At 49.2% G+C, this 25,477-nt stretch overlaps 1 protein-coding gene across 6 annotated transcripts in view; it reads left to right on the top strand.

Moving 5' to 3' along the window:
• The window catches only part of INPP5D (inositol polyphosphate-5-phosphatase D), a 138,353-nt gene that overhangs the window by 36,126 nt on the left and 76,750 nt on the right, over positions 1 to 25,477 (top strand). For 3 of the 6 annotated variants that reach the window (XM_023724500.1, XM_023724502.1, XM_023724504.1), the window contains exon 2: positions 19,609 to 19,885. In XM_023724500.1, coding sequence (XP_023580268.1) covers positions 19,609 to 19,885 — 277 coding nt within the window. The remainder of the gene's footprint in view (positions 1 to 19,608; positions 19,886 to 25,477) is intronic. The other 3 variants (XM_023724503.1, XM_023724505.1, XM_004389480.3) reach the window with 1 other exon arrangement.

Genomic DNA, 25,477 nt, shown 5'->3' with positions numbered 1-25,477 from the left:
TATTATTTTGTGTTTTTTGGATTAATGCTAGCCTTGTTGGGGTGAGATGGTATCTTATTGTAGTTTTGATTTGCATTTCTCTAATGGCTAATGATGGAGAGCATTCCTCATGTATCTGTTAGCCTCCTGAATGTCTTCTTTGAATTAATCTATTCTTGACCCCAGTACCATATGATTTTAATTACTGTGGCTTTATTGTATGTTTTCCTATCTGGTAGACTGCCTTTCCATTCGTTGTTCTTCTCTTTATTCACTGATGTTTTCCATGAATTTTCTTTTCCAGGCAAATTATGTAATCAGCTTGTTTAAGCTCCCTAAAAAATCAGGCTGGGATTTTTATGTAATTGTGATGAATCTGTAGATGAATTTGAAGATAACTCGTATCCTTGAGTTATTGAGTCCTATTTGAGAACATGACATCTCTTTCCATTTATTCAGTTTTTTTAAATATCTCTTTAATGTTTGCTGCATATAGTTCTTACACCTGTCTGCCACCGGCTGTTTGTATTTTAGTGACTTTTACAAACAGTATCATTCTTTTCCATTTTTTTGTAGGGTGCTGTTAACCATCTTTCTAAATTATATCAATAATTTTAATCATTTTTGAATTAATTTCTTGGCTTCTCTGGATAGAGGATCTTGCCTGCAAATAATGACAGATGTCTCTCTTCCTTTCAATACAACTTACTTGGGGGTGAGGGGTGTTTTGATCTGCTTTGCATTGGCTGGACCCACAGTGCAATGATGCGGATCAAAGGCAACAGCACTTGTTGTCTTGCTTCTGGTTTCCGAGGATGCTTCTGCTCTGGGTGGAGGATGCGAATCAAAGACAAGGAGTGAAATGGGAGTGCTGGAGAAGGGCATCAACTAATTGGGCCCAAACTGGAACCGCAAAGTGGGCGGGAAGCTGATAAGTAGAGCCAGGTGGTCAGCACGAGGGCCTCCTGAGCCAGCTCAGTCCACCGTGGTGTTCCTCTTTGTGAGGCTTGATGCTGGGTGACGGATCAGAGCCAGCCTCCAGGAAGCTCTCAGGCCACAACCTGTCCATCTCTAGACAGTTCTGATCATCTCTGACTTGCTCCTTAAATAGGGCAGATTGCCTCCTGGTAACACCCACCCCTTGATCCCAGTTCTGCTCTTTGGGAGGCATGCTGAAACCTCACCTATTTAAAGACTTAATCAGATCTCTCCTGAGGTTTCAGCAGGCAAAACCCACTGCGTTACTTCAATCATTCCTCGTGAGCCATGCCGCCTCCCTGACCACGCCCCTCCGGATCCCCCTCCCATGGATGCACTCTGCCTGGCGTCTGTCCTTCCTAAAGTGATCTTGGAACACATAACGCTCACCAAGGATAAGCCCTCTCGCCTGTCGTAAAAAGCGTAACTTCCCTGGCTGCCCCACGCATCTGGACCCTTAACTCTTCCCTCCTGATGCACCCAGAGTTTTCTTCCTTCCCTAGGGGAGGCTTGGATTTTGTAAAAGCAGATATAATTGCAACCCTTTTTTCTGCCTTGGGCTTTGGTCCCGTGACGTAGGGCCGCCTTCACCAGTTCCTCAGATCAGCAGGAGCCTTCAAACGGCTACTTTCGGTTCCTCCACGGGGCAGCATGTTTACTGAGCTGCCTGCCTCCTCCCCTTGCCCAAAAAGAGCCTCCTTCCCCCAGAGATGTAGGCTGAGCCCTGCTGGGGAACCGGAGGACCCACACGTGTCAGACCTGCCAACCAGAACGCTTTGTTATGGTTCCGTCCCAGCTGTTCTTAACTTCAGACAATCCCACCTACCCAACAAAGCAGGCCTGAAGCTTCCTGTTTTGATATGGGCCTTTGCCATGTTTAGGTCAAAAAGTGTTTTTCCTCACTGAACACTAATTCTCTCCCACATTCTGCCCAACTAATCATTAACCACCTTGTCAACCATACTATTTCCTGACCAAGTGTTGTTTTCCAGAGATTGGGGGCTTGTTGAGGGAAAAGCAAGTACGTACATATATGAGGCTGGGCCTTTAGGAACGGAAGGGACAATTTTTGCCAAAGCGGTAGATGTCATTCCCTGGGTCACAAGCAGTAGTAAATGTTTAGCCATCAGTTCTCCAGAGGAGAAAGCAAGGCCCTGACTTGTAGCGCTTGCCAATTTCCCTGGTGTAAACACTCTCATCGTAGCAGCTCCCATTGTGGCTGCATTTAACAACCAGCTCTTGGGGGTCCTGAAAAACTGGCCCTCCAGCTGGCATGATCCGGCTCCAGCACACCACTGGCTGCATGTGTTACACACTCACATGTGCTAATGCCCTGGTGAAGTCTGCCTACCTTTGGGACTATAGAAGTCTTCATGAGATCCCTGTAGCTCCTTAGGGTCAGGCATATCAATAATCACCTCTGCTTTACTTAGCCTGTTGCCGTGGAGTTGATTCCAACTCATAGCGACCCTATAGGACAGAATAGAGCTGCCCCATAGGGTTTCCAAGGAGAGGCTGGTGGATTTGAACTGCTGACGTTTTGGTTAGCAGCTGAGCTCTTAACCACTGTGCCACCAGGGCTCCTCTGCTTTACTTAAAACTAAAAACAACTTCGTTACTATCGAGTTGATTCTGACTCATAGTGACACTACAGCAACCCTATACTTAGAGCCTTTTAATCCCCAAACCCTTACGTACAAATTATTTTAGCTCAGTTTTACCTATTTCTTTTTATCACATTTGAGGATAAGTCATTTGACACCTCTGAGCCTCTGTTTCCTGTAAAATAGAAAAACGAACAGAAACTTGCTCAAAAAAGATTCGTCCTTTCATCCATTCATTCTCCACTAAATTCATGATGTCTTTTGTAACCTAAATGCTGGAATTTCCAGAGGGGGGATACATTCAGTGTCCCCTGTTTCTCTTCTACTGGCTCGGGGACTCACTGGGCCAGATGCCCAGCTAGAGTAGGAATTTAGACTGCGGTGTGCAAACAGATGACAAGGGAGGGTGTGTGCTGGGGGTGTGTTGAGCCCGTGGGGGGAAAGAGGGGAGCAGGAGGGATGGTCGCGGTCCCCACAGTAGCCACATTTGGGGAGGAGGAAGAGGAAGAGAGGAAGAGGAAGCTTCATGCCTGATCAACTTTGATTTCCTCCATAAGTGGGAGGGGCTGGGGTTGAGGACTTGAGGGTGAAGCTTGGATCAGCTGTTGAGAGGCTGACTCCAGATAGACAAGTAAAAGGATTGATTTGGGGAATTGACTGTCATAGGTCAATTCTCCCAGAAACAGACCCTGAGCTTGGGTACCAGTAATTCACTAAGGAAGCGTTCCCAGGAGAAACCAGTGAGGGAGCAGAGGACGCAAGACTGGGAAAGGAAGACACCAAGCAAGACTGCAATTTCACGGGGAGTCTCAGACCCAGCTGGATCCCACCAAGCGCTCTGGAGTGTAAATCACACCTTGGAGTTTATCCTGCATTGAGGCAAAGAGCTGGACTTTTGCATGCACAGTCCAGTTGCTCATTGGCTAACAGGGATCATAAGATTCCCAGGTAATCCTGGCTCTCCGTATGGATGAGGCGGCTCACAGGCCATCATCTGAGGTTGTAAGTCCAGGCCTTTAGCAGCAAAGCCCCAGAGCTAGTAAAGGAATCCCAGGGATCTGGGTAGGGCAACAACAGTGTCCCAGATTAGGACCTAACTGTGATTGTTGTAGTTAGTTGCTGTTGAGTTGGCTCCAACTCATGGAGACCCTACGTATAACAGAACAAAATATTTCTGGGTCCTGCACCATCTTCGTGATCATTGGCATGTTTGAGTCCATTGTCGTGGTTACTGTGTCAATCTATCTCATTGAAGGGTTCCCTTATTTTCATTGGCCCTCTGCTTTATCAAACATGATGTCCTTTTCTAGCAATTGGTCTCTTCTGATGAGGTGTCCAAAGAAAGTGAGCTGAAGTCTTGCCATCCTTGCTTCTAAAGAGCATTCTGGTTGTAAATTCAAATCAACACCAATACTTTGCATATGTTGTTCCTTCTTCCCACTGTGATGTTTCTGTCCCTCTTTGCCTGGCCAACTCTTTTTTTTTTTTTTTTTAATGCTTTAGGTGAAAGTTTACAATTCAAGTTAATTTCTCATACAAAAATTTATACACATATTGTTATGTGACACTAGCTGCAATCCCTATAATGCAACAGCACATTCCCCCTTTCTACTCTGGGTTTCTTGTGTCCATTCAACCAGCTCCTGTCCCTTCCCGCCTTCTCATGCTGCCTACGGACAGGAGCCGCCCATTTGGTCTCACGTATCTGTCTGAACTAAGAAGCATACTCCTCACAGGTATCATTTTATGTTTTCTGGTCCAGTCTAATCTTTGTCTGAAAAGTAGGCTTCAGGAATGGTTTTAGTTCTGGGTTAACAGAGCATCCAGGGGCTTCGAGGGTTCCTCTAGTCTCAGTCCTGACCATTAAGTCTGGTCTTTCTATGTGAATTTGAGTTCTGCACCACACTTTTCTCCTGCTTCCTCGGGACTCTCTGTTGTGTTCCCTGTCAGGGACTTTCTGTTGTGTTCCTTGTCAGCGCGGTCATTCACAGTAGCCAGGCTACTAGTTCTTCGGTTCTCAGGCTGATGGAGTTTCTGGTTTATGCGGCCCTTTTGTCTCTTGGGCTAATATTTTCCTTGTGTCTTTAGTGTTCTTCATTCTCCTTTGCTCCAAGTGGGTTGGGACCAATTAGATGGTACGTGGCCAACTCTTATCCATCCTTCCCGTCTCAGCTTCAGTGATGCTTCTTTGAGAAATGAATACTTTATTGACCAACCAGGCTAAGTCCCCCTGAAATATCCTCCGAAGGCGCTGCCTTCTCCCTCACAAGCCTCTGAACTTTGTGATTGTCTACTTGTTTTTTGTACCATGCCTCGCTTCTTTGCCAGACTGTGAGGCAAGGCCTGGGACTGTAGGGCTGGTTTTGGCTAGTGACTCTGATGGACACCAAATGTCAGGGAGTGGAGGCGACCACTGAGAGAGCAGCTCTGAGGCCACAGTGGGGTTCAGGCTCTTTGGGAAGGTGGTGGGGTTCAGAGGGGCCTGGAGGCCCGCCCAGTGGACGAGTTTGAAGGACGTAACCTCTGGGAGGCCAGAGAGCAGACATGGCATTCTAAGATCGTCCCTGTGGCATGTCCTGGTGATAAAACAAGTGGTGTAACACTGGACAAGTTACCTGATAGCTCAGCGTTTCACTTTCTCGTAGCCCCGGCTGAAGGCCAGCAGCCCCCAGGATCATCTCTTCTCATGGAGGATCCCGGGGCCCAAGAGGAGCAAGTAGAAAGTTGCAATCAATGGTCTCTGGGCCTTCAGATCAGAATTGGCACTTTCATCCACATGGTATCCGCCAAAGCAAGTCACTCGGCAAGCCCAGCGTCAGCGGGGCAAAGAGGTAGAGTCTTCCTATGCTAGTGCAGCCTGTTGCAGAGCCCCGTGACAAAGGTGTGCATGTAAGATCCTACAGCAGGACAGGAGTGGAGACCTGGGGGCCACGGTCCAGTCTGCCCCAGCCCCCTTCCTCATCATCGTGCTTCTCCTGTTTACGGGGGCTCTTGGAAAATCGAGGGACCTTTTCCACCATTACCTAATCACCTCACCGTGAGGCAGAGTTTCTAGCTGTCAACTGTAACTATGGACACAGGAGCCATCCCCTTCCAGGGTCTTTACCATGGCCTACGGTCCCCAGACGAAGGGCCTCCAAACACCTAAACCAGGTGCCGAGAGAATTAGCCGTCCCCACCCCCTTCCTGGAGAGCCAGATCTGACTGTGGTGACGCCGACAGAGACCACAGGCGACACGTCTCAGCACTGTCATTTCAGTACCAGCCAGAGACGTGAATGCCCCAGCCCTTCAACCTGCAGCTCCTTTGATGTGAGGGGTTCAAAGCCCTTCGTTCGCCCTCAAGTATGCGAGGAGCACGCAGGGCTCACTCCCCTGCACAGACATTGGGGAATCAAAGGCAGAGATTTGGAAGCTCTCAGCCTCAACGTCCCAGCGAGGATCCCAGCTTCCAGGCGATAAAGCCAACCAAGCCAAAACCAATGCCCAGTCTGAGAGTTGGCTTTGCTTTAAGGGCTTTCCCAGCAGGGCAGGGCAGGAGCATTGCTGCAGCTGCTGGCTTTGCTGGGCGGGAAGGTGGGTGGAGGTGTCCAGCCCGGAAGCAGAGGCGACAGGCAGCAAGGATGAGGAGCAGAGAGAGAGGGACGAGCAAAGGTCATGCCAGTTCTGGGCATGGGCTGAGAACCAGGGAGGGTGTGGGTTTCGAAGTGAGTACAGAGACTGGTGGAGAGTAGAATTATGCCAAGTCATTCCGGGAAACCTTCCCAGAACCAGGCATGAGAAACGCCAAGGAACCGAGCTCAGGAAGTGGGGCTGGCTGGAACAAGGTAACAAGAGACCCCCTACCAGCTGGCTGGGTGCAAGACAGGGCCCCCTGCCCCCCAGTGCCAGGGCCCAGCAGAGCTGGGCAGACAACCTGCAGTCGCCTGGAGAGCTCCTGGCTGCTGGAGAAGCGTGGTGTCTGGGCTGGCAGCAGTGATGTCCGGTACCACGGCGGGGGTGGGACTGTGGCGGGCCAGCACTCAGTCTCCACTTGCCATCCTTCAGGCTTCACACCTCCTCTCCAGTGCTGCCACATCTCTCCTTCTGCACACACGAGACACTCTGACCAAGTCTGGTGGTGGCTTTCACCACTGACAAGGCCCTAGACACATGGTTTTGTAAAACTGCCATGGCCAGATCGGGGGAGAAGACAGGGCCAGCCCCCAAAATAACAAATGGTAGACTCTCACACCCACCACCATCCACCAAATGTCAGGCTTCATGTCACCCAGCTTGCCTACAAAAGTGGTGAGAGTCTGAGCCTCCGGAGACTTGAACTTATGGAGAACCTCTGAGCACCTTGTTCCCTCTACACTGGCGGCAATCTGCACCTGATCCCCATCCTCCTCCAAAACCTCGCTCCCACCTAGCTAGAAGAGTAGGCGGATCCCCCAGCTACCACCAACCATCTGGTTTCTTATCTTGAAACGTCCCCCAGGGAGGGCTGTTCTTCCAGCAGTGTCTCTGACCACCCAGGCAAGTTGCTCCACCTCTCCGAGACTCAGTTTCCTCATCTGTAAGACAGAGGTGTTGCACCCACCAAGGGGTAGATACATTAGATAACCAAACACACTTGTCCATCAAACCAAAAACCTGTTGCCATGGTGTTGATTCAAACTTATGGTGACCCCATGCATTTCGGAGTAGAACTGTGCTCCATAAGGTTTTCTTGGCCATAATCTTAATGGAAGCAGATTGCCAGGCCTTTCTTCTGCAGCTCTGCTGGATGGGTTTGAACCACCAACCTTTAGGTTAGCAGTTGAGTGTAAATCCTCTGCACCATCCAGGGACTGTTCACTTGTCCCCACCCCCCCCCAAAAAAAAACCAAACCTGTTGCCATCGAGTTGATTCCGACTCGTAGAAACCCTACAGGGCTGAGTAGAACTGCCCCACAGGGCTTCCAAGGAGCAGCTGGTGGATTCGAACTGCTGACCTTTTGGTTAGCAGCCCAACGCTTAATCACCGTGCCACCAGGGCTCCAACCATAGTCCAGCAGGTGGTTATTCAATGTCAGTTTCTTCCTCCCGCCCTCCCTCGTTTGTTTTACTCACTGGACATTCAACGTCTTGCACCTCCTTCCACTTGGGATGGGGTCCTCACCTGAGAAGAGGACGGAGCTTCCAGGAGACCCCGGGAGAGCCCCTCCTGACCCTGGCTCAGGACACAACGCAGGGAACTTTGTCCTTGCCACCACCAGCCTGCTTTCTGTCCTGAGTGGCTGGAGGATGGGGCTGTCCACTGTGCCAAAGTGAGCACTAAGGAAAGGCAGAGCAGACCCTGCTCACCGGGACCCAGGGAGTCCACCTCCCCCACCTGCTCCTCCCCCCCGCCCCCCACCACACACCATTCAGAGCTCACGGTGTTCCAACATGGGAGCTTGAGCTCCGTGCAGACTCTGGCCAGAGAAGGTCCCGTGAACAGGGCCTGAGGCATCATCCCAAGGGGCCCCCGATGTGCCTGCAGCCCCAAACGGACAGACAGCATTGTCTTTGCTCCTCCATCAGTTCCTGCCTGTGTGGGTCTCTGGCAGGCAAGACCACTCCAAGAAGCGTCCCACTGCCCTGTGCACTACAAGCACACCAATGGTCCTGTCCTACGTGGGGCTCTGTGCACAGGTGTCAAAAGCCACTCCTCCAGGTCTTGCTAAGAGGAGAAACCTTCCCCTAAAAGTTCATGCCATTCACGCTCATTCCTCCCAGAAGCTTCAACCAAGTCAATGGGGTCTGGGAGAAAACAGAAGCTGTGTCGATAGCTCCTCCTGCTTCTCTGCCCTTCCTCTCCCAAGCCAACCCCTTCTCCTGGTACCCTCAGAAAAACTTGCCTTATGCAAGAAGCCTAGCCCTGCCAAGCCCAATTGCCCATTGCACCTTGACTTTCCACCCCCAGCCCACAAAACCTGCCTTGAGTGTTACCCCTCCCCCCTTGTCAGTCCCCAGAGTACACACATCAGCTGAGAAGGCTGCACTCACCATATTGCTTGTCGGGAGCTGCTGGATGCACCTCACCTCCATCCACTCAAGCTGTCCACTCCCTGTGACTGCTGCCTTATTCTTGGTGCACTAGTCTTCATTACAGCTATCTGAGCATCATAGATGTTTGCAAGTTATCTGTAGTTTTTGTACAGAAACCTCTAGAAGTATCTAGACCAGAAATGTTTTTGCAAAATCTGAAAGAAAAATCTGACCTTTTAGAAAAGATGACTTTTAAACCCCTCTCCCCTTGATGTGTGTCTGTTTTTAAAACGTTTTATTTTGCAAATAATTTCAAACTTATAGTAAAGTTTCACACAAACATTTCCTAGCTCTGCCTACTGGGAAGGCCTAGAAGCAATGACACCCCAGTAGCGATGAGCACACCTAGCTCCCAGGTCATGGTTGCTAAGTACCATTCTCCACTGAAAGGAACCAGGCCTGAGGCTAGGGCTGGGACAGGGAACGTATAAGGTGGGCCTGGAGTATCTGTTGCCCCCAAAAGTAAGGAAATGCTCTAAAAACGATGCCGTTTGTCAAAATAAGCCAATTGAAAGAACGATCTAGGACAATTTGAGCATCAAAATGAATAATAAAAATAATTATCATTTATTTAATAAAATAGAAATTAATAAGTCTATACTGATATAAATAAATGAGACGGGAAGACTTTTCCTCACAGCTGAATGCCAATTATTAACTGATGAAGAAATGATGAAATTAGAAAGTTACCACTTGGCAGCCATAGCAGTAACTGACTCAGGCAAGAATCAGCAACAGACGCTAAAACTAGTTCAAGCTGCGACTGGGGCTGCCTGGGACACCAGATTCCATGCCAGCCCCCCATCATGGCCAATATGATCTTTTAAAAATGCAAGTCTGATTGTATCACCCCCAACCATTCTTAAGAAAAAATCCAAACCCTCTGCCAGAGTCCAAAAGGCCAAAAGACCCAAGATCTTGTCTCTCTGTATCTCCCACTCCCTCACCCATGTTGGGGTCTGTGGTTCTTAGGAAGAGATTTAGGGGAGGGGAGGGAGTTAAAGATTGAGAATGGTCCGGAGGGCAGAAGGGAAATAAAGGGAAAGCCTTTTAGGAGTTGGCAGAGGTGAGGGAGACGGAGGCAGGGTCCCGCTGACAGGGAGAGGCATACAAGACGCCCAATACCCATGTATGCCTCTATGAGCTGGTCTGAGAGCAGAAGACACTTCTTGGAGCCCCCAAGTGCTGAAGGTGATGGTCCCAAACACACATGTGTGGGCATGACAAAGGTGAGGTCCTTCTGGAGATCTCCGGGGAACAAAGTGACATTAAGGTCCCCCCAATCCTACTAGGCCTAGACCGCCAAATCCCCTGCAGGCCCTCCCCCAGCCCATGTTACCTTCTGCATCCGTGGATGTGAGCCAGAGCTGGGGACCCAAGACTGAGAGCTTGCACTGAATCCTGTTCAGCCCCTGCTGCCCCTGAGCCCTCAGACAACCTTCCCCACCTCCACGGGCCTGGGGTTTCGTCCCCGGGAAACTAGAAATAATAATAAACTAGCCATCCTACAACACTCTAAGCCATTCTCTCGAAAGCAGCTGAACGGCATTGTCACTTGTCTGCTTAAGACCTTTCTAAAAAAGAAAACCAAATATGTTGCCGCGGAGTTGATGTTGACTCCTGGTGACCCCCTATGTTACAGAACAGAAATGTTCCATAGGGTTTCCTAAACTGCAATCTTTAAAGCAGATAGTCAGGCCTTTCTTCTGAGGCACCACTGGGTGGGTTCAAACTGACAACCTACAGGTTAGCAGTTGAGAACAAGCCATTTGCACCATCCAGGGACCCTAAGACCTTTCTAGTGGCTTCCTAACTGAACTTGAAATAAATGCCTTGATGCTTCGGTGGGCTAATGCTTTGGTGCTTTGTTGTTTTTTCCACTTCTTAATGTCTTCCCATCATTTGGAAATTTTCCCCAGTGATTGCACATGCTTTTTAATTAAAAACGAAGGGCTGGCAGCCCCCTACGGAGAGAGTGTGGTAGCTGCGTCTCCCTGGGCAGCGTGGCCAGCCCCTACCAGGGGCCAGCTTCCTCATGGGCAGCCTGGGGTTATTTTCAGTTCCCCATTTTGAAGGCAGCAGACAACACTGAAGTTAAAATTACCCCCTGGGAAACTGCAGCCTGCCTAGTTTGCCCCAGCCTCCCTGCCTTCCCACAGAGGGTATTTGAAAGTCATGACCCAAGTGCTCGTCCCTGATCCTCCAGCAGCCTGGACACCAGCAGTCCTCTGTTTTAATGACCCTGGTGCTGGCTGTCTGGAACCCTGGGCACTGGGCAGCCCCTCTCCCCTTGCTCTGTGCCTTCCCAAAGGGTGTTGCTACCTGGGCAAACTCAGGGGCCAAGCAATAGGGCAAACGGGCCTCTCCTGCAGGGCCAGGCTTTGCAACCTACATCTCTTTTTTTCTTCCACAACTTTTCCACCGAGAGGGCTGATTTATGCAATGTAGCCTTCTCCCAAAGAAACGGTCGGCCTGTCCCCCTGCAAGATGCTTGGGGGAACAACAAAAAAAGTTGCTTTCAAGTTGACTCCGACTCTTGGAGACCCCATGTGCATCAGAGTGGAACTGCTCTATAGGGTTTTCAGTGGCTAGTGTATTTTTTCTTTCCAGAAGTAGATTGCCGGGCCTTTCTTCCAAAGTGCCTTTGGGTGGACTTGAACCTCTAACCTTTCAGTTAGCAGCCGAGCACAATAATCGTTTGCACTACCCAAGGACTCTGGGAGCTGGCAAGGCTGAGTAAAAAGTCCTTTCCTTCAAGGATCCACAGTCTTGCAGGCGAGGAGGCAGAGAAACTGAGACACGAGGCAGAATAAGCTGTAGGTGCTGAGCTGGGCTTGGGGGGAGGCTTCCTGGAAACAATCTCTTTGGAAATCGCCTGGAACTTTCCATTCTTGTTGCTAGTTGTTGTAGTCAATTCCGACTCACGGCGACCCCATGTGTGCAGAGTAGAAACTGCTCCAGAGGCTTCTTTCAGAAGCAGATCAAAGGGCCTGTCTTCCGAGGCGCCTCTGGGTGGGTTCAAACCACCAACCTTTCGGCCAGTACTCGATTGTTCAACTGTTTGCACCACCCAGAGACTCCTTGGAACTTTCCACAGACCTGGAGATTTTAATGGGAAGCAGGAGAAGAGAGGTGTGTTTTGTTTCACAATCTGAACTAACCCCTGCCATGTTTTCTTCTGCGTGATTTTTGCTTGAGAAGGTAAACTTACACGTATTCTGCTGGCTGATGCAACAAACCCCAAAGGGATGTCTGATCCGTGCCCGGCTCGTCACGCGTTAACAGGCTGCTAATGTACGAAGCGTGGCTCTTGGCTTTTTCAGATCCGGGTGTTCTGTTCTACGCTGCCATCAAACAGAAACGCAGCCGCCCGTGGCACAGCCAGGATGGCAGCGAGGGTGAGGGGGTCACGTTAGGAGCACACGCCAGCGTGGGGCTTCAGGGCTTCCTTCTCTGTTTCAACGGGACTTGATACATCTTTTTAGGAAGGCAGTGGGAGCAGAATGAGGAACCAAGTCTGGGGCCTCGACCGTTAAGAGCCAAGGGCAGGTCCTTCCTCGGTCGGAAGTGGAACCTGGTTCAGCCTCTAGATCTGCCTGTCAAAGCTGCATGTGGAGCACGCTGGCACTGCTTCCGCACTGCTTCCCTGACCTCTTTGCACCGTACACTTGATGTGCCGAGCATCTTCTATTAACCCCCCCGCACCTTCTACTTGTGGGCCTCTCTACCTGGCTCTGGGCCTGGGGGGAAGCAGGCTCCCGGCCTCCTGGCTTCCGGTAGGGTTTGGAGGCTGTGAGAGGAGAGTGGGGGTGGAGGGTGCACTGCCCTGGCTCCCTCCCTTCTGTGGAAGGCCACAGCCCTGTCAGGCAGCCCTCTCTGACTCCCAGCCCTTGCCCCACCCTCTTGGCTGGTCTTAGGGATGGTAACTGCTCCGCACTACTACTAGTCCTGGGGTGCTGCACCACTCCTTATTGGTATCCCTATACCCTGTCCCTGAGTGGTACAAACGGTGAATGCACTTGGCTACTAACCAAAATGTTGGAGGTTCAAAAGCACCCAGAGGTGCTTTGGAAGAAAGGCCTGGTGATCTACTTCCTAAAAATCAGCCGTTGAAAACCCTATGGAGCACAGTTGTACTTTGACACACATGAGGTCTCCATGAGCTGGGGTCAACTCAACACCAACTGGTTGTACACCCTGTCGACTACATGCTCCTCTGATTACTCAGTTTAATGCGTCATCTGCTTCCTGCCGGGGCCCTGACTGAGCCACAGGACAATCTTCTTGGAGACGTTTGGCATTTTAAAATTGTTGAAGGAGCACTCGTGGCCTTTGATGGGTGCAGTTGAGGGTGTGGGAGGGGCTGCCCCGTGCCACCCCTCTCGCTGGTATCCTTTGAATCCCAGGTCCCAGACTCACATAATGTTCTCCTTGAGCCCAGCTGTCCTGCTGCCCCCAAACTCTTGGTGTCATCCTGGCCTCAGTGCAGCAAATTCATCCAACCACTAAGTGCTGGGCACCTTTAACAGCTGCACATGAGCTGGGGCTCCAAGAGCAGCAACATGGACTTGGCTCCTGACTATGGGGTGCTCAGTCAGGTGGACAATGGCTTCACGTGCTGTGGGTGGGAGCCCCTAAGCTCACGCCTGTAGACCCAAATGGCCAATACACAGCCCTTCTGGAGGCCCCTTCCAGCCCTTGGCTTTGCCTTGGTGGGGTTTGTTAGGTCACACCCATCCCCTCATTAACGCAATGCCCTGCCCTCTTTGCCACCCTGCCTTCACGCAGGGCCTTACTCTGGCCAGCCTGAGTATGCGAACGCCGTGGCTGGGCTGGCTCCTTTCGGCACTGTAAACGTTGAGACTCCCACCCACCTTGTCTAGACGACACTCCTCAGCCCGCCCAGCCTGGGCCAACTCTCCCACTTCTGAGGAGAAGCTACTTCTCCTGGCTTCTCAAATCCCTGCCTTGGCGCTCTGATGGTTTATCTTCCTGTTCTTGTTCTAGAATGTGCTCTGAACGTAAATTCTCATAGAAGTATCTGTTCGCACCTTCAGATCTCAGCGCCAAGAGTAAAGATTTATGGGGACACCTCTTTGGAACACCAAGGATACCCTAACTTTTTTTTTAATTATCGTGGTAAAATGCATATAAAAAAATATTTACCATTTCAATCATTTTTATATGTACAATTCAGTGACACTACGTTCATCACGTTGTGGAACCATCCCAACTATTCATTTCCAATGTTTTTCCTCACCCTTCACAGAAACTCAGCAATACCTCCCCAATTTCCCCCTCCCACCTGCCTGTGATAACCACTAATGAACTTTGGTCTCTATGCATTTGCCTATTCTCGATATTTCTTAAGTTGGATCATACACTATTTGTCCTTTTGTGCCTGATTTCCTTCACTCAGCGCAATATTTTCAAGGTTCATCCATGTCATGACATGTATCAGAACTTTATTTCTCTTTAGGAGGAGTAATATTCCATTAGAAGCTCTGGTGGTGCAATGGTTAAGCGCTTGGCTGCTAACCAAAAGGTCAGGGGTTTGAACCCACCAGCTGCTCCACTGGAGAAAGATGTGGCAGTCTGCTCTCATAAAGATTATGGCCTTGGAAACCCTATGGGGCAGTTCTACTCTGTCCTATAGGGTTGCTATGAGTCGGAACTGACTCGAAGGCACGCAGTAAGAACAATATTCCACTGCATAGTATATACCACAATTTGCTCATCCAGTCATCCGCTGGTGGGCACTTGGGTTGTTTCCACCTTTTGGCTATTGTGAGTAACGCTGCAATGAACACCGAGGTACAAGTATCTATCTGAGTCCCTGCTTTCAAGTCTCTTGCGTAGATAGCCAGGGGTGGAATTACTGGGCCACATGGTAATTCTATGTTGCACTTTTTGAGGTGAAACCCTGACCCTTGACTCACTGGCGCCCTTGCCCCGGCCATTTCCGCAGTGTCTGTGTGCTGCCTGATCCACGCGTGCACGCGTCAGGCAGAATCTGCCGCCGCCCATCTGCTTCCTGTAGGACAGCCAGTGTGTTTCCTGGGTGCTTTCCCTCTGATGAGCCTTGCGGAGGTGGAGGAAGGTGTCCCTCCCCAGCTGTGGCTGTCAGTGGCCACTCATCAGCTTGCACACCCATCCTGCAGACAGGCTGCTCCGCCCTCCTTCAGCTTAGACTCAACCCTGCATTTTCTACCTGCCTGGGAGCCCTGGGGGCCACCTGGCCCTCTGGCAGCCTTGACTTGCCAGTACCTGGCTCCTGACTTCAGCGACCCGGCAGAGCACCAGCTGTGTCCGGCAAGCTGGCCTCTCCAACAGTGCTGTGCAGATAACACTGGTTTACAGCTCCCTCCCACCGCCTCCCCCTCACTGGGTCCCTGAGGATTCTTTCTAGATTGTTCTGTTCTGCATGCTTGGTACACCGTATTCCATCAATTCTAAGATGCTTATATTTTTCACTTTAACATCTCTGAAAGTGAACGTGTCTGCAATCAATGTTGCATTATAGTTTACGTTTTAGGTTTTCAGTGGTATGTAAAATGGCAGCATCGTATAATCGGTGCATCTGAAATTCCCATTCCTTCATGGGTTCTCTCAAGCACACTTTCCACAGACATCCTCCGGCTGAGAAGGCTTCCCCAGATTCACACTGGAGTCGTTGTACCCTGACTTCCTTTGATATTTCCATATCCTCTTCCACACGCTTAATACTTTGTCATCCATTTGCTGTGAGTTCTTTGACAGGATGACACTTATCGAGACTGTTTTAACTGAGTTGAGTTCATAGATCTTGCATCGTGTCACATTATTTTTGTTATTCTGCTCGCTTATAGGTTTGAAGCTATTCAAGTTACTTTTCGGCAGGCCTGACTGCCTCTGCTCGGATATTTCTGGCTCAACAACGCTTGAACGAGGTTCCTTAACTTGGGGCTTTGTGCAAACAAAGGAATTTATTGAAAAGAATCAAAATAGTTGTCTTAGTTATCTAGTGCTGCTATAACAGAAATACCACAAGCTGATGGCTTTAACAAAGAGAAATTTATTCTCTCACAGTCTAGGAGGCTAGAAGTCGGAATTCAGGGCACCAGCTCCTGGGGAAGGCTTTCTCTCTCTGTTGGTTCTGGGAGAAGGTCCTTGTCATCAATCGTCCCCCGGTCTAGGAGCTTCTCAGCACAGGGACTCTGGGTCCAAAAGATGCACTCTGCTCCCGGTGCTTCTTGCTTGGTGGTATGAGGTCCCTATCTCTCTGCTCCTTTCTCTCTCAGTTTATCTCTTATAAGAGAAAAAATGGTGCAGGCCACACCCCAGGGAAACTTCCTTTATATCAGATCACGGCTTTGACTTGAGTAAGGGTGTTGCATCCCACCCTAATCAGCTTTAACATAACCTAACCTTGCCTCATGAACCACAGCCAGAGATTAGGATTGACAACACATAGGAAAATTACATCAAATCAGAAAATAGAGGACAACCACACAATACTGGGAATCACGGCCTAGCCAAGTTGCAACATTTTGGGGGGAACACTATTCAATCCATGACAATACTTTTGTTAAACTCTACATCGATTTATTAAACAGCTGAAGGCACCCACCCAGCCACCCCCTCCACACACACAAGTACAGATCTAGATGGCACAGGTGGTTTGCACTTGACTGCTAACCTGAAGGTTGAAGGTTTGAACCCACCCAGCAGCACTGAAGAAGAAAGGCCTGGCAATCCGCTTCCATAAAGATTACAGCCAAGAAAACCCTATGGAGCAGTTCTACTCTGTAACACATGGGGGTGCCAAGAGTTGGAATTGTCTCAACAGCAACTAACAACAACAAGCAGTGCGTGTGCACACACACGCACACACACAGAAGGACACGGAGAACAGGCCTAAGTCACTGGCGAATGACAGAGCTGTGTTCTCATTGAAAGCAAATGCGTCTTCACTATAACTTGGAGTTAACTACCTAGGAACAAGGGCTCAGGGCCAGGTCTGTGTCCTGGTCCTGTTCCTAGATGTCTGGGTCTCTCCGTCTCTCGGTCATCCTACCTTGTCTGCTCTCTTGTTGTCCTGGAGACCTTCAGGCCAGGGCACCATCCCTGGCCTCCCAAGTCAATCTCAACCAAGCTGGCAGCAATCAGTGTTGACTTGGAGGTGCGTGGGTCCAGACATGGTCCAGCCAGCTCAGCCCAGATCCCACCTGCTCACCAACCTGGTGACTTCCCTCCACCTCCACCCTATCTGCCTATTGGCCTCTTTCCCCAGGTGCAATGAGGGCAGCTGGCAGCGTCTTGGGGAGCAGTGGGACCCCTGACCTCGAACTCCAGGGATGACATCTTCTTAACAAGTTTTAAATTGCACAGAGGTCATTGACATGATGGTTGTTATGATGACTGGGATGAATCTCAGGCACTTAGCTGTTGGGACCAGGGGCCCTATGCTCCTACAAGGCAAGGGAAGTCCTGCTCAAATGGAGCATCTCATCGCTTTACCCACCATCAGTCGATGTTTCTCCCAGGTCCAGCTGACCTCAGGCTCGCTGCCCCTGCCTGGAGCCGTCTATAGCCTCGTCCTTCACCCAGGGCTCAGAATCTCGGCTGGATCGGGGAGACCCTACCTCGTGCTGTCCACCCCCCAGTCCGAGATGCCCATGGGTACCCGGATGGGTCAGTGGGGAGATGATGCCATTCCTTGCCACAGGGGACCCTAAGGAGGGTCTGGGTGGGGAACTAGACGGGGAGGATGGACATCAAGTTTAGACGTGATGTAGGAGCTGGAGGGTACAGCACTGATGAGAACACAAGGCTCCTACCTGGCGCCTCAGACACAAACTCCTCCATGGGAGGCTCAGGCATGGAACCCGGGGTCTTGGTTGGGTTGCGGGGGGCCTTGACGGAGTGGTGGGGCGGGGCCTTGATGGGGCGGGGCCTTGACAGACGCCGGACCTCAGGGAGCCGGGATGTGTCAGAGCCTTGATGGAGGAGGGGCCTCAGTGGGTGGGGCCTTAGTGGGACGGGCCTCAGCAGGGGCGGGGCCCTGGCAAGTGGGAGCTCTGTGGGGGCCGGGCCGGCTGCTTAGAGACCACCTAGTATTTCCTGTGGCGCCACCGTTGGAGTAAAAGGGGACCTTCCTGAGGGGGTTCGACCAGCTGAGTAGAATTACCCCAGCCTCCTGTGTCATGAGGAACAGAGATACAAACCAGGGAAGATTTCTGTGCTACCTAGACCATTTTCTGAGGTTTGAAAAAAACAGGATTATAGCAAAACACTAAAAAAATAAAATAAAACTAAAAGCGAAACAATTGCTAGAATAGATTTTTCCTGTGTTTAAAACACAGGACTTCGAACAGGTTTGAACCTCTGCTGAGAATTTACATTTCCGCCTCAGATTTGCTGAATCAGACTCTACATTTTAACAAGATTCCCAGGTGATTCTTAGAAGTATAATTTTTTTTTTTTTATTCCATGTATTTGGATTTATTTTAAATGACTTGCTTTTTTTTTTAACCACACTGATACCATCCTCAAAAAATGACTGAGAAATATTGCATTTGCTCTGAATAATGCTAAATCTCTGAAAACTGCATTGTCATTCCACTGAAATCAGCTTTTTGACAACGTCCTTTGCATTTTTACTGTCCCTATGACTGAGCACGGTAATTCAGAACCACAGCCCTTATCTATTTGTTCAGATTTTCCTACTTTCTTATCCGTGTTGTCACTGGGATGAGATTTTTTTGCGTGAATCTCTTTCCCGTTTTACCTGATTGCAATTTAGCTTCATATCTGAACCCTATCAGCATTCCTGACAGTGTGCCCTTCTCCGTGAACCGTGGGCATTTCTTCAGGTTTTTCTATTTTGTTCAATGAGATTACCCGAGGTTTCCTCTTCCCATCTCCAATCTCAGCAATATAAAGTTACATTTTTCACTTGGGTGGTAGGTACACGCTTGTTTTATCATTATTGTCATTTTCTCCTGCTTTGCTCCACAATAATTCTCTGTAATATCGGGATGTGCCAGGTGCAGGGGTAAGATTACAATAAAGGAGTTGCAGATCTTCCTTCCGTGATCAAAACAAAGTCTTTCGCTTATTTGAGATCAACATATCATACCCTCCAGCCTCTTCTGCTGAGAAGATTGACAGGTTGCATCATTCAGACCCACTGTTCAAGAGATAGCCTGATAGCGACTTGCTTCAAATCATCTCCAGATTCCAAAAATGCCAGCACTGATGACATGGGCTCTTCTATGTTAAGCTTCATCAGAGAGGAAAAAAGACCTTCTTCCTGGTCCCCTCTCACCACCTCCCCCTGCTTTTGCTCAAATACCTGGCTCCGTGCGCCATCTTTGTTTCTTCCTCTTAAGTATAATATTTTTTGAGCACCACTAGTGGTTCTCAGAATTGGCCCCTCACCAGCAGCATTAGCATGGACTGGGAACTTGCTAGAAATGCAACTTCTCAGCAGGGGTTCAAACCAGACTGAACTGGTTGGAAGCCCTGGTTTAAAAATACTCTTTGTGGGGGAAAAAATTGAAATAACTCTCCCTAAACACATACACAGAAAAGCTAGAAAAACATATTCTAAACTATTGCAAATAGATCTCTCGGGGTTTTGGGATTAATGGTGATTTCTTTTTGAAAAAAGTCTATAGTTTCTCATTTTGCCATAATGAAAATGTATTACTTGTAAAACAAAATGCCTTTATGAACTACAAGTTTTTAAAAAAACTGAAAAACAAGATCTTTAAAATGATTTCTTTTGTGACTTCTACAGACTGGCTCTCCAGAGCTGCTGGTTACAGGATGTACATGTGTGGGTGTGACGGGCCAGGGGTGAGCAGACACCACCATGTGTAAGGGCCCAGAGCTTTTTCTGGAACCTCGGCCACTTCCTCAGCCTCATTAGTCTCTGCTGCAGATGGCCTTTGTGGTTGGGTGACGCTCCAGCCACTTTAAGTGTGCTTCTGTTTGGTTTCTGTCCTCAGGCATCCGAGGGCGTCCCCATGAGGTTCTTCACCAAGCTGGACCAGCTCATTGAGTTCTACAAGAAGGAGAACATGGGCCTGGTGACTCACCTGCAGTACCCTGTGCCCCTGGAGGAAGAAGATGCCAGTGACGAGCCCGAGGAGGAGACGGGTAGGCGGGGAAGGCAGGAGGCCGGGCAGCTGGCTCAGCAGGGAGGTGCCTTAGGGACCACGTCCTCCAAGGAACATGGTGGAGAAGTGCTGGATGTTTCTCTCCCCTCGAATGCTTGCATAGAAGGTGAGTTCGAGTATCAGAAGAAAAGAGTGTAGGATGGTGGTTAAGAACAGGTTAGGAACACAGACTCTAGGGTCAGACAGACGTGGGTCGGAATTCCTGGTCCCTAGTTTATTAGCTGTGTGAGCTTGGGTGAGTTACTTAACCTCTCTGAGTCACAGCTAACTCCTTAAAGAGACCATCAGAATAGTATCTGCCTCTCGTTGTCAAGAGGATCAAATGAGTCAATGAGTGTGAACCACGGAGCTTGGTGTATAATAAGTGCTCAATAAATGCAGCTACTGCCACCATCATTATAATTAGCTGAGTCAGCAGAATGAAGGAAGCGATCCTTACAGCTAACTGAAAGGATGGTAAAGGTGTTTCTTCATGTCATCGTTCAAACAAAAAGAAACATGGCCACTAAAAAGTATGTTAGAATCAGGCTTGCCCTTTAAACAGTGTAGGACCAAGACCAGCAAAGCTAGAGTCAGAGAGACAATGGGTGTGCAGAGGCGTCACCTGGGCAGGCCCTTCTTTCCCCCTCAAAGGCTCATTTCCTAAAAGAAAGCCACTGGAGACCTAATAGAGGGGGCAGTGGTGGTCCAGGGGTAGAATTCTCGCCTTCCGAGCAGGAAACCCAGATTCGATTCCAGCCATTGCACCTCATGCGCAACCACCACCCGTCTGTCATTGGAGGCTTGCGTGTTGCCATGTTGCTGAACAGGTTTTAGTGAAGCTTTCAGACTAAGACGGACTAGGAATAAAGGCCTGACAATCTACTTTCAAAAATCAGCCAATGAATACCCTATGGTTCACAATGGCCCAATCCCATTTTGCATGGGGTCACCATGAATTGGGGGCCAACTTGGTGGCAGCTAACAACAACAACAAGATACCCAGTAGCCACAGATCTTGCTAAATCCCAGCACCTGGCAACAACCAGGCCCTGCAGGGTCTCACCCCAGAGAAGAGGGAAGACCAGTGACACGAGGCCCCTGGCCTGGCTCCAGCCCACGTCTGGTGTGTTGCTGCCCGTAGCATGCTGGTGCCCCTTTATCACACTCTAATGGGCTGGCTTGTGGCCATCAGCATCCCTTGCTTCCTTCCTCCCTCCTGGAGGCCCCCTCTCAGGGATTGCACCATCCCTGGCTTCCCAGTCAGGGGGTAGACTCTGACAGCAGCCTTGCCAGCTCTAGGGGGAGAAGATGAGGACCAGACAAAGAGCATTTCAGAAAGGACCATGACTCCACAGAAGCTGAAAGGGACGCAGGCAGAGCCACTTCCCTCTGCCTCCCTCGTCCGAGTAGGAGGTATCCTTGGGGACCCGGAAGGTCGGCTGTGGAATCCCCAGAGCTGAGAGTCCAAGGTCACTCCCCAGCCCTGTATCCTTGCTGCATGTAGCCCACGCCTCCAGGTGCCCGGGGCCCCACCAGGCAGCATCCCCTGGGTGGCACCCCCTGGGAGAACAGCTGAGAAGTTGTTCTGTAGAAATGCCCTCCATATATTGACTGCCCTCACTTCCCTGTGCTCTAGCCCAGCTTGTTCTGCCCCCCTGGGCCGGGTTGTCTGGCCAAAGACCCTGAGACACTTTCTAGAAGGACCAGAAAGAAAGACCCAGTCTCATGACTGCCACTTCACTTCCCAATATGAGGCCCAGTGGTCAGCTTGAACCAGCACGGGGGCCCCCACCCTGAGGGGGGTCTAACTCAACTCAGGTCTCAACAGTCCCTGGGGCTCAGGACAGGAGAGGAGCGAAGGAAACTCAGTGAAGCGGGGTGTATGTGGCCGACCTGAGATGTGGGAGAGGCTCAGACAGGAGGTTTTGGACCCAAGAGACTCACTGTCAAGTGGCCTTCACACTGACGTTGTGGTCAGTGCAGGACGGAAATTCTCCTAATGCAGCTGTGAGCAGGGGTCCGGTCTCCCAGGGCTGAGTTCAAGTCATTTATCTCAGATTCCAGTTCTCCAGACAAAGACAACCCCTCACTTCCTGTTATTTGTCTCTGAGGATCTAGTGGGGGAGAGAAGAAAGGGCAGAGGCAGGACAGAAAGTGCAGAGAGAGAGGTCGGTGGGAGGAAAGGAGCCATGTGGGCCTGGTTGCCTTCTGCCCTTCTCCCTGTCCCCATCTGTAACTGGGCTCTGCCCCTCTGGGGCTGTATCTTGCATGAGCCCCTGCCTCAACCCTGAAAGCCAGGCCTGTCCTGCTGACCTGCCTGTGGTCCCAGGCCCTGCTCCCTGTCCTGGCAGCCCTTTTCTGGATGAAATCTAAGGGTATCAGCCTGAGCCACCATGGGCCATGCTCTCAAAGGCTGACCTGAGGCTGCTGGTGGTCTTGTCGAAAGTCAGCAGCCCTGAGGCCACCCAGCTGTCTCTCCCTGGACTCCATCAGGCCTCTGCAGCCTGAAGTATCTTAGTGATACAGGCACTGTGCTAGCTACAGGGTCCAAAGATCACTAGGACTAGGTGCCTGCTCTCAGGAGGCTTCCCATCTAGTCAGGGAGAGACATGGAAGCAGGAAGTGGTGGGAACCATAGAAACCATAGGCTCGGAAGGGGCCACTTCTCTCTGAGCCTTATGGATGGGGATCTGTACAACAGGCACAATGCCCTTGACCTTGTCAGGTAAAAAACCAGATGCCCTCAAGTCCGACTCATGGTGACCCCATGTGTGTCAGAATAGAACTGTGGGACTTCTGGGCAACATGATGCTATAGACAGAAGCACCACGTCATCCCTCCACAGCAAAGACACGAAAAACTAAGTCAGACAGAGACAAGCCTCAATCCTGAAACCCTAAGCACCAAATGAAGAGAGAAAGAGCTCAGCAAAGCACCAAATGGAATAATAAACTGACAGAGAACAGAGAGTGAGGAGAGTTATGTGCAGAGGTCCCTTATCAGCTAATGCAGCACGGATTCGTCATCTTGGACTCCTGTCAGAGATCGGGAAACAGGGAGTATGGGAAGGCAGCTTCATGGAGCTCCCAGCAGGAGACAGAACAACCAGTAATCAGCGATATAACAACTTTCCCACACCCCACTCTTCTTCACACACACTCAGCCTCCTCTGCTTCCTCTGGCTACAGTCTCTTGGCCGGGAGGTACTGGCTTCAGCCCTGTGCCACTTGGATTCCACCTGCCCACACTGGCCGGCTCCCTGAGTGTCATTTGTTGGTAGCTGGTGTTGCTTTTTTCTGCTTCTTTTGGTTTCTTCCATACCTCTCGCCACCTCCTCCTCCTTTCTCTCAAATACGTGGCTCTGTGTGCCATCTTTGCTTCTTCCTGAAAGGCTGTGAAATGCCTCTTGACTGAGGAACTGCTTCGCAGCCCGTACTGCCACGCTGTTGGGATCCCCAGGGCTTTTTTATTTGTTTTGATTTGTTCGGTTTTGATTTGTTTGTTTGTTTGTTCTCTTTTTCTTTTCTTGGTTTGGGAGCCCCTTCTAGCTGGACTGTACTGCACAGCTTGGGAGCTACTTCCCCAGTCTGCGCAACTGCACAGTGGGATCCCTGGGAACATTTCTTTTTTTTTTTTTTCAGTTTTTTTTTCCTTTTGTTTTCTTTTCTCTTTTTTCCTTTCTTCATTTATCAGTTGCTCATCTCTCTATACTTACCTTCTCTTCCTGTCTCTTGAATACCTGGCTCTGTGAAACCTCTACCCCTTCTAGCCAAGCTGTAATTCGCAGACTGGGAGCCACTTCCCCAGTCTTCGCAGCTGCACTGGTGGGATCTTTACTTTTCTTTCTTTTTCTAATTTTTATTTATTTATTTTCCTTTTTGTTTTTCTCCATTTCTTGGTCTCTCATCTCTCCACTCCATGAAAAGCTCCCTAGCACTCTTTTTTTTGTTTGTTTGTTTGTTTTTGGCCCCTGCTTCTCTCTCCTCTTTCCCATATGCATCTCAGCTCCACACATCACAATCTCCCCCCTACTTCTGACCTATCTGCACCATGCAGTGAACATCACACCCCTGAGCAGCACAGGCACAGCCTACCAGAACCTGCCCTGCACTTATTCCAGGCCAGCCCTGTTGGCCCTAGTATGTGACACAAACAACCCATCCCAGAAACTCCCTTTCAGTTGGACCTGCCCTGCTGCACCATAGCTGAGCAACAGACCCTGCCCATTGGACAAGGAGGCAAAATGTATCATTCCCACAGACAAGCAAACAACAAAGACACACAGCCTGCTTGCTCAGACGTAACCAAATAAAACAAAAAGGCAGGACAAAATAAACAAATCTACAATCAATAAAAGAGGAAAATAACTACTGAATGTCCCAAAGAGAGCAGGAAATATCAAAACATATTAAAAAAAAAAAACAGGACAGGATGGTTCCACTAGGCATCCAAAATAAAACACAGGATGGCTTTCCAGTAGAAGAAAAGGCACTAGAACTACTTGATAGGGAATTCAAATCTCTAATATTCAGACCTATCCAAGAGTTGAAGCAAAAAGCAGACAAAAATGAGGAAAAAATAGACAAATTCATGGAAAATACAGACAAAAATGGAAAAATTCAGGAAAATAATGCAGGAACAAAATGCAAAAATAAATTCACAACTAGAAATCATACAAAAACAACAATTAGAAAACCAAAAGATAAACAACAAGATTTCAGAAACGTACAGTGTCACAGAAGGGCTGAGGAGCAGGTCTGAAACGACAGAAGACAGGATCAGCAAAATTGAAGACAAACACTTGGATACAACTCTGTTTGAGGAAAAATCAGGAAAAAGAAGAAAGAAAAATGAAGAAACCCTGAGAATTATGTGGGATACAATCAAAAGCAAAAATCTGTGAGTGCTTGAAGTTCCAGAATGGGGAGAAAACAGAAAACACAGAGAAGATCACTGAAGAACTGCTGAGAGAAAACTTCCCCAATATCATGATAGATGAAAAGCTGACCATCCAAGAAGCTCAGCGAACCCCGTATAGGATAGACCACGAAAGAGAATCACCAAGGCGTATCATAATCTCACTTGCTAAAACCAAAGACAAAGAATCGTAAGAGCAGTGCAAGAAAAACAAAGTCACACACAGAGGAGAAACAATAAGATGAAGCTCGGATTATTTGGCAGAAACCATGCAGGCAAGAAGGCAATGGGATGACATATATAAAACCTTGAAAGAAAAAAATTGCCAGCCAAGAATAATATATGCTGCAGAACTCTCATTCAGATATGATGGTGAAATTAGGACATTTCCAGATAAACAGAAACTAAGGGACTATGTAAAAACCAAACCAAACCAAACTTACAAGAATTATTAAAGGAAGTCCTTCGGTCTGAGAACAAACAACATCAGACACAGACTGAATCTAGGATGCAGGATCATACCAGCCAGATACGAACCTAGGAAATGAACTTTCAAGGACTATCCAAAACCAAAAGAATTGCAACAGGGAACCAGAGAGGTTAATCTGTAAATGACAACAACATCAGAATAATAAAAGAGGGACTAAATGGTGTAGGTAGAGAACCTTCTAATAGAGAGGAAGGCAAGTCGATACCAAGCAATAGTAGACTGGTTCAAACCTAGGAAGATAAGGGTAAATTTCAAGGTAACACAAAGAAAGTTAACAAACCTACTCATCAAAATAAAGAAGAAAAACAT

This window comes from Trichechus manatus, unplaced genomic scaffold (genome assembly GCF_000243295.1).
Source record: "Trichechus manatus latirostris isolate Lorelei unplaced genomic scaffold, TriManLat1.0 scaffold00249, whole genome shotgun sequence".
NCBI lineage: Eukaryota > Metazoa > Chordata > Mammalia > Sirenia > Trichechidae > Trichechus > Trichechus manatus.
This window is presented reverse-complemented; position numbering and strand designations above follow the sequence as displayed.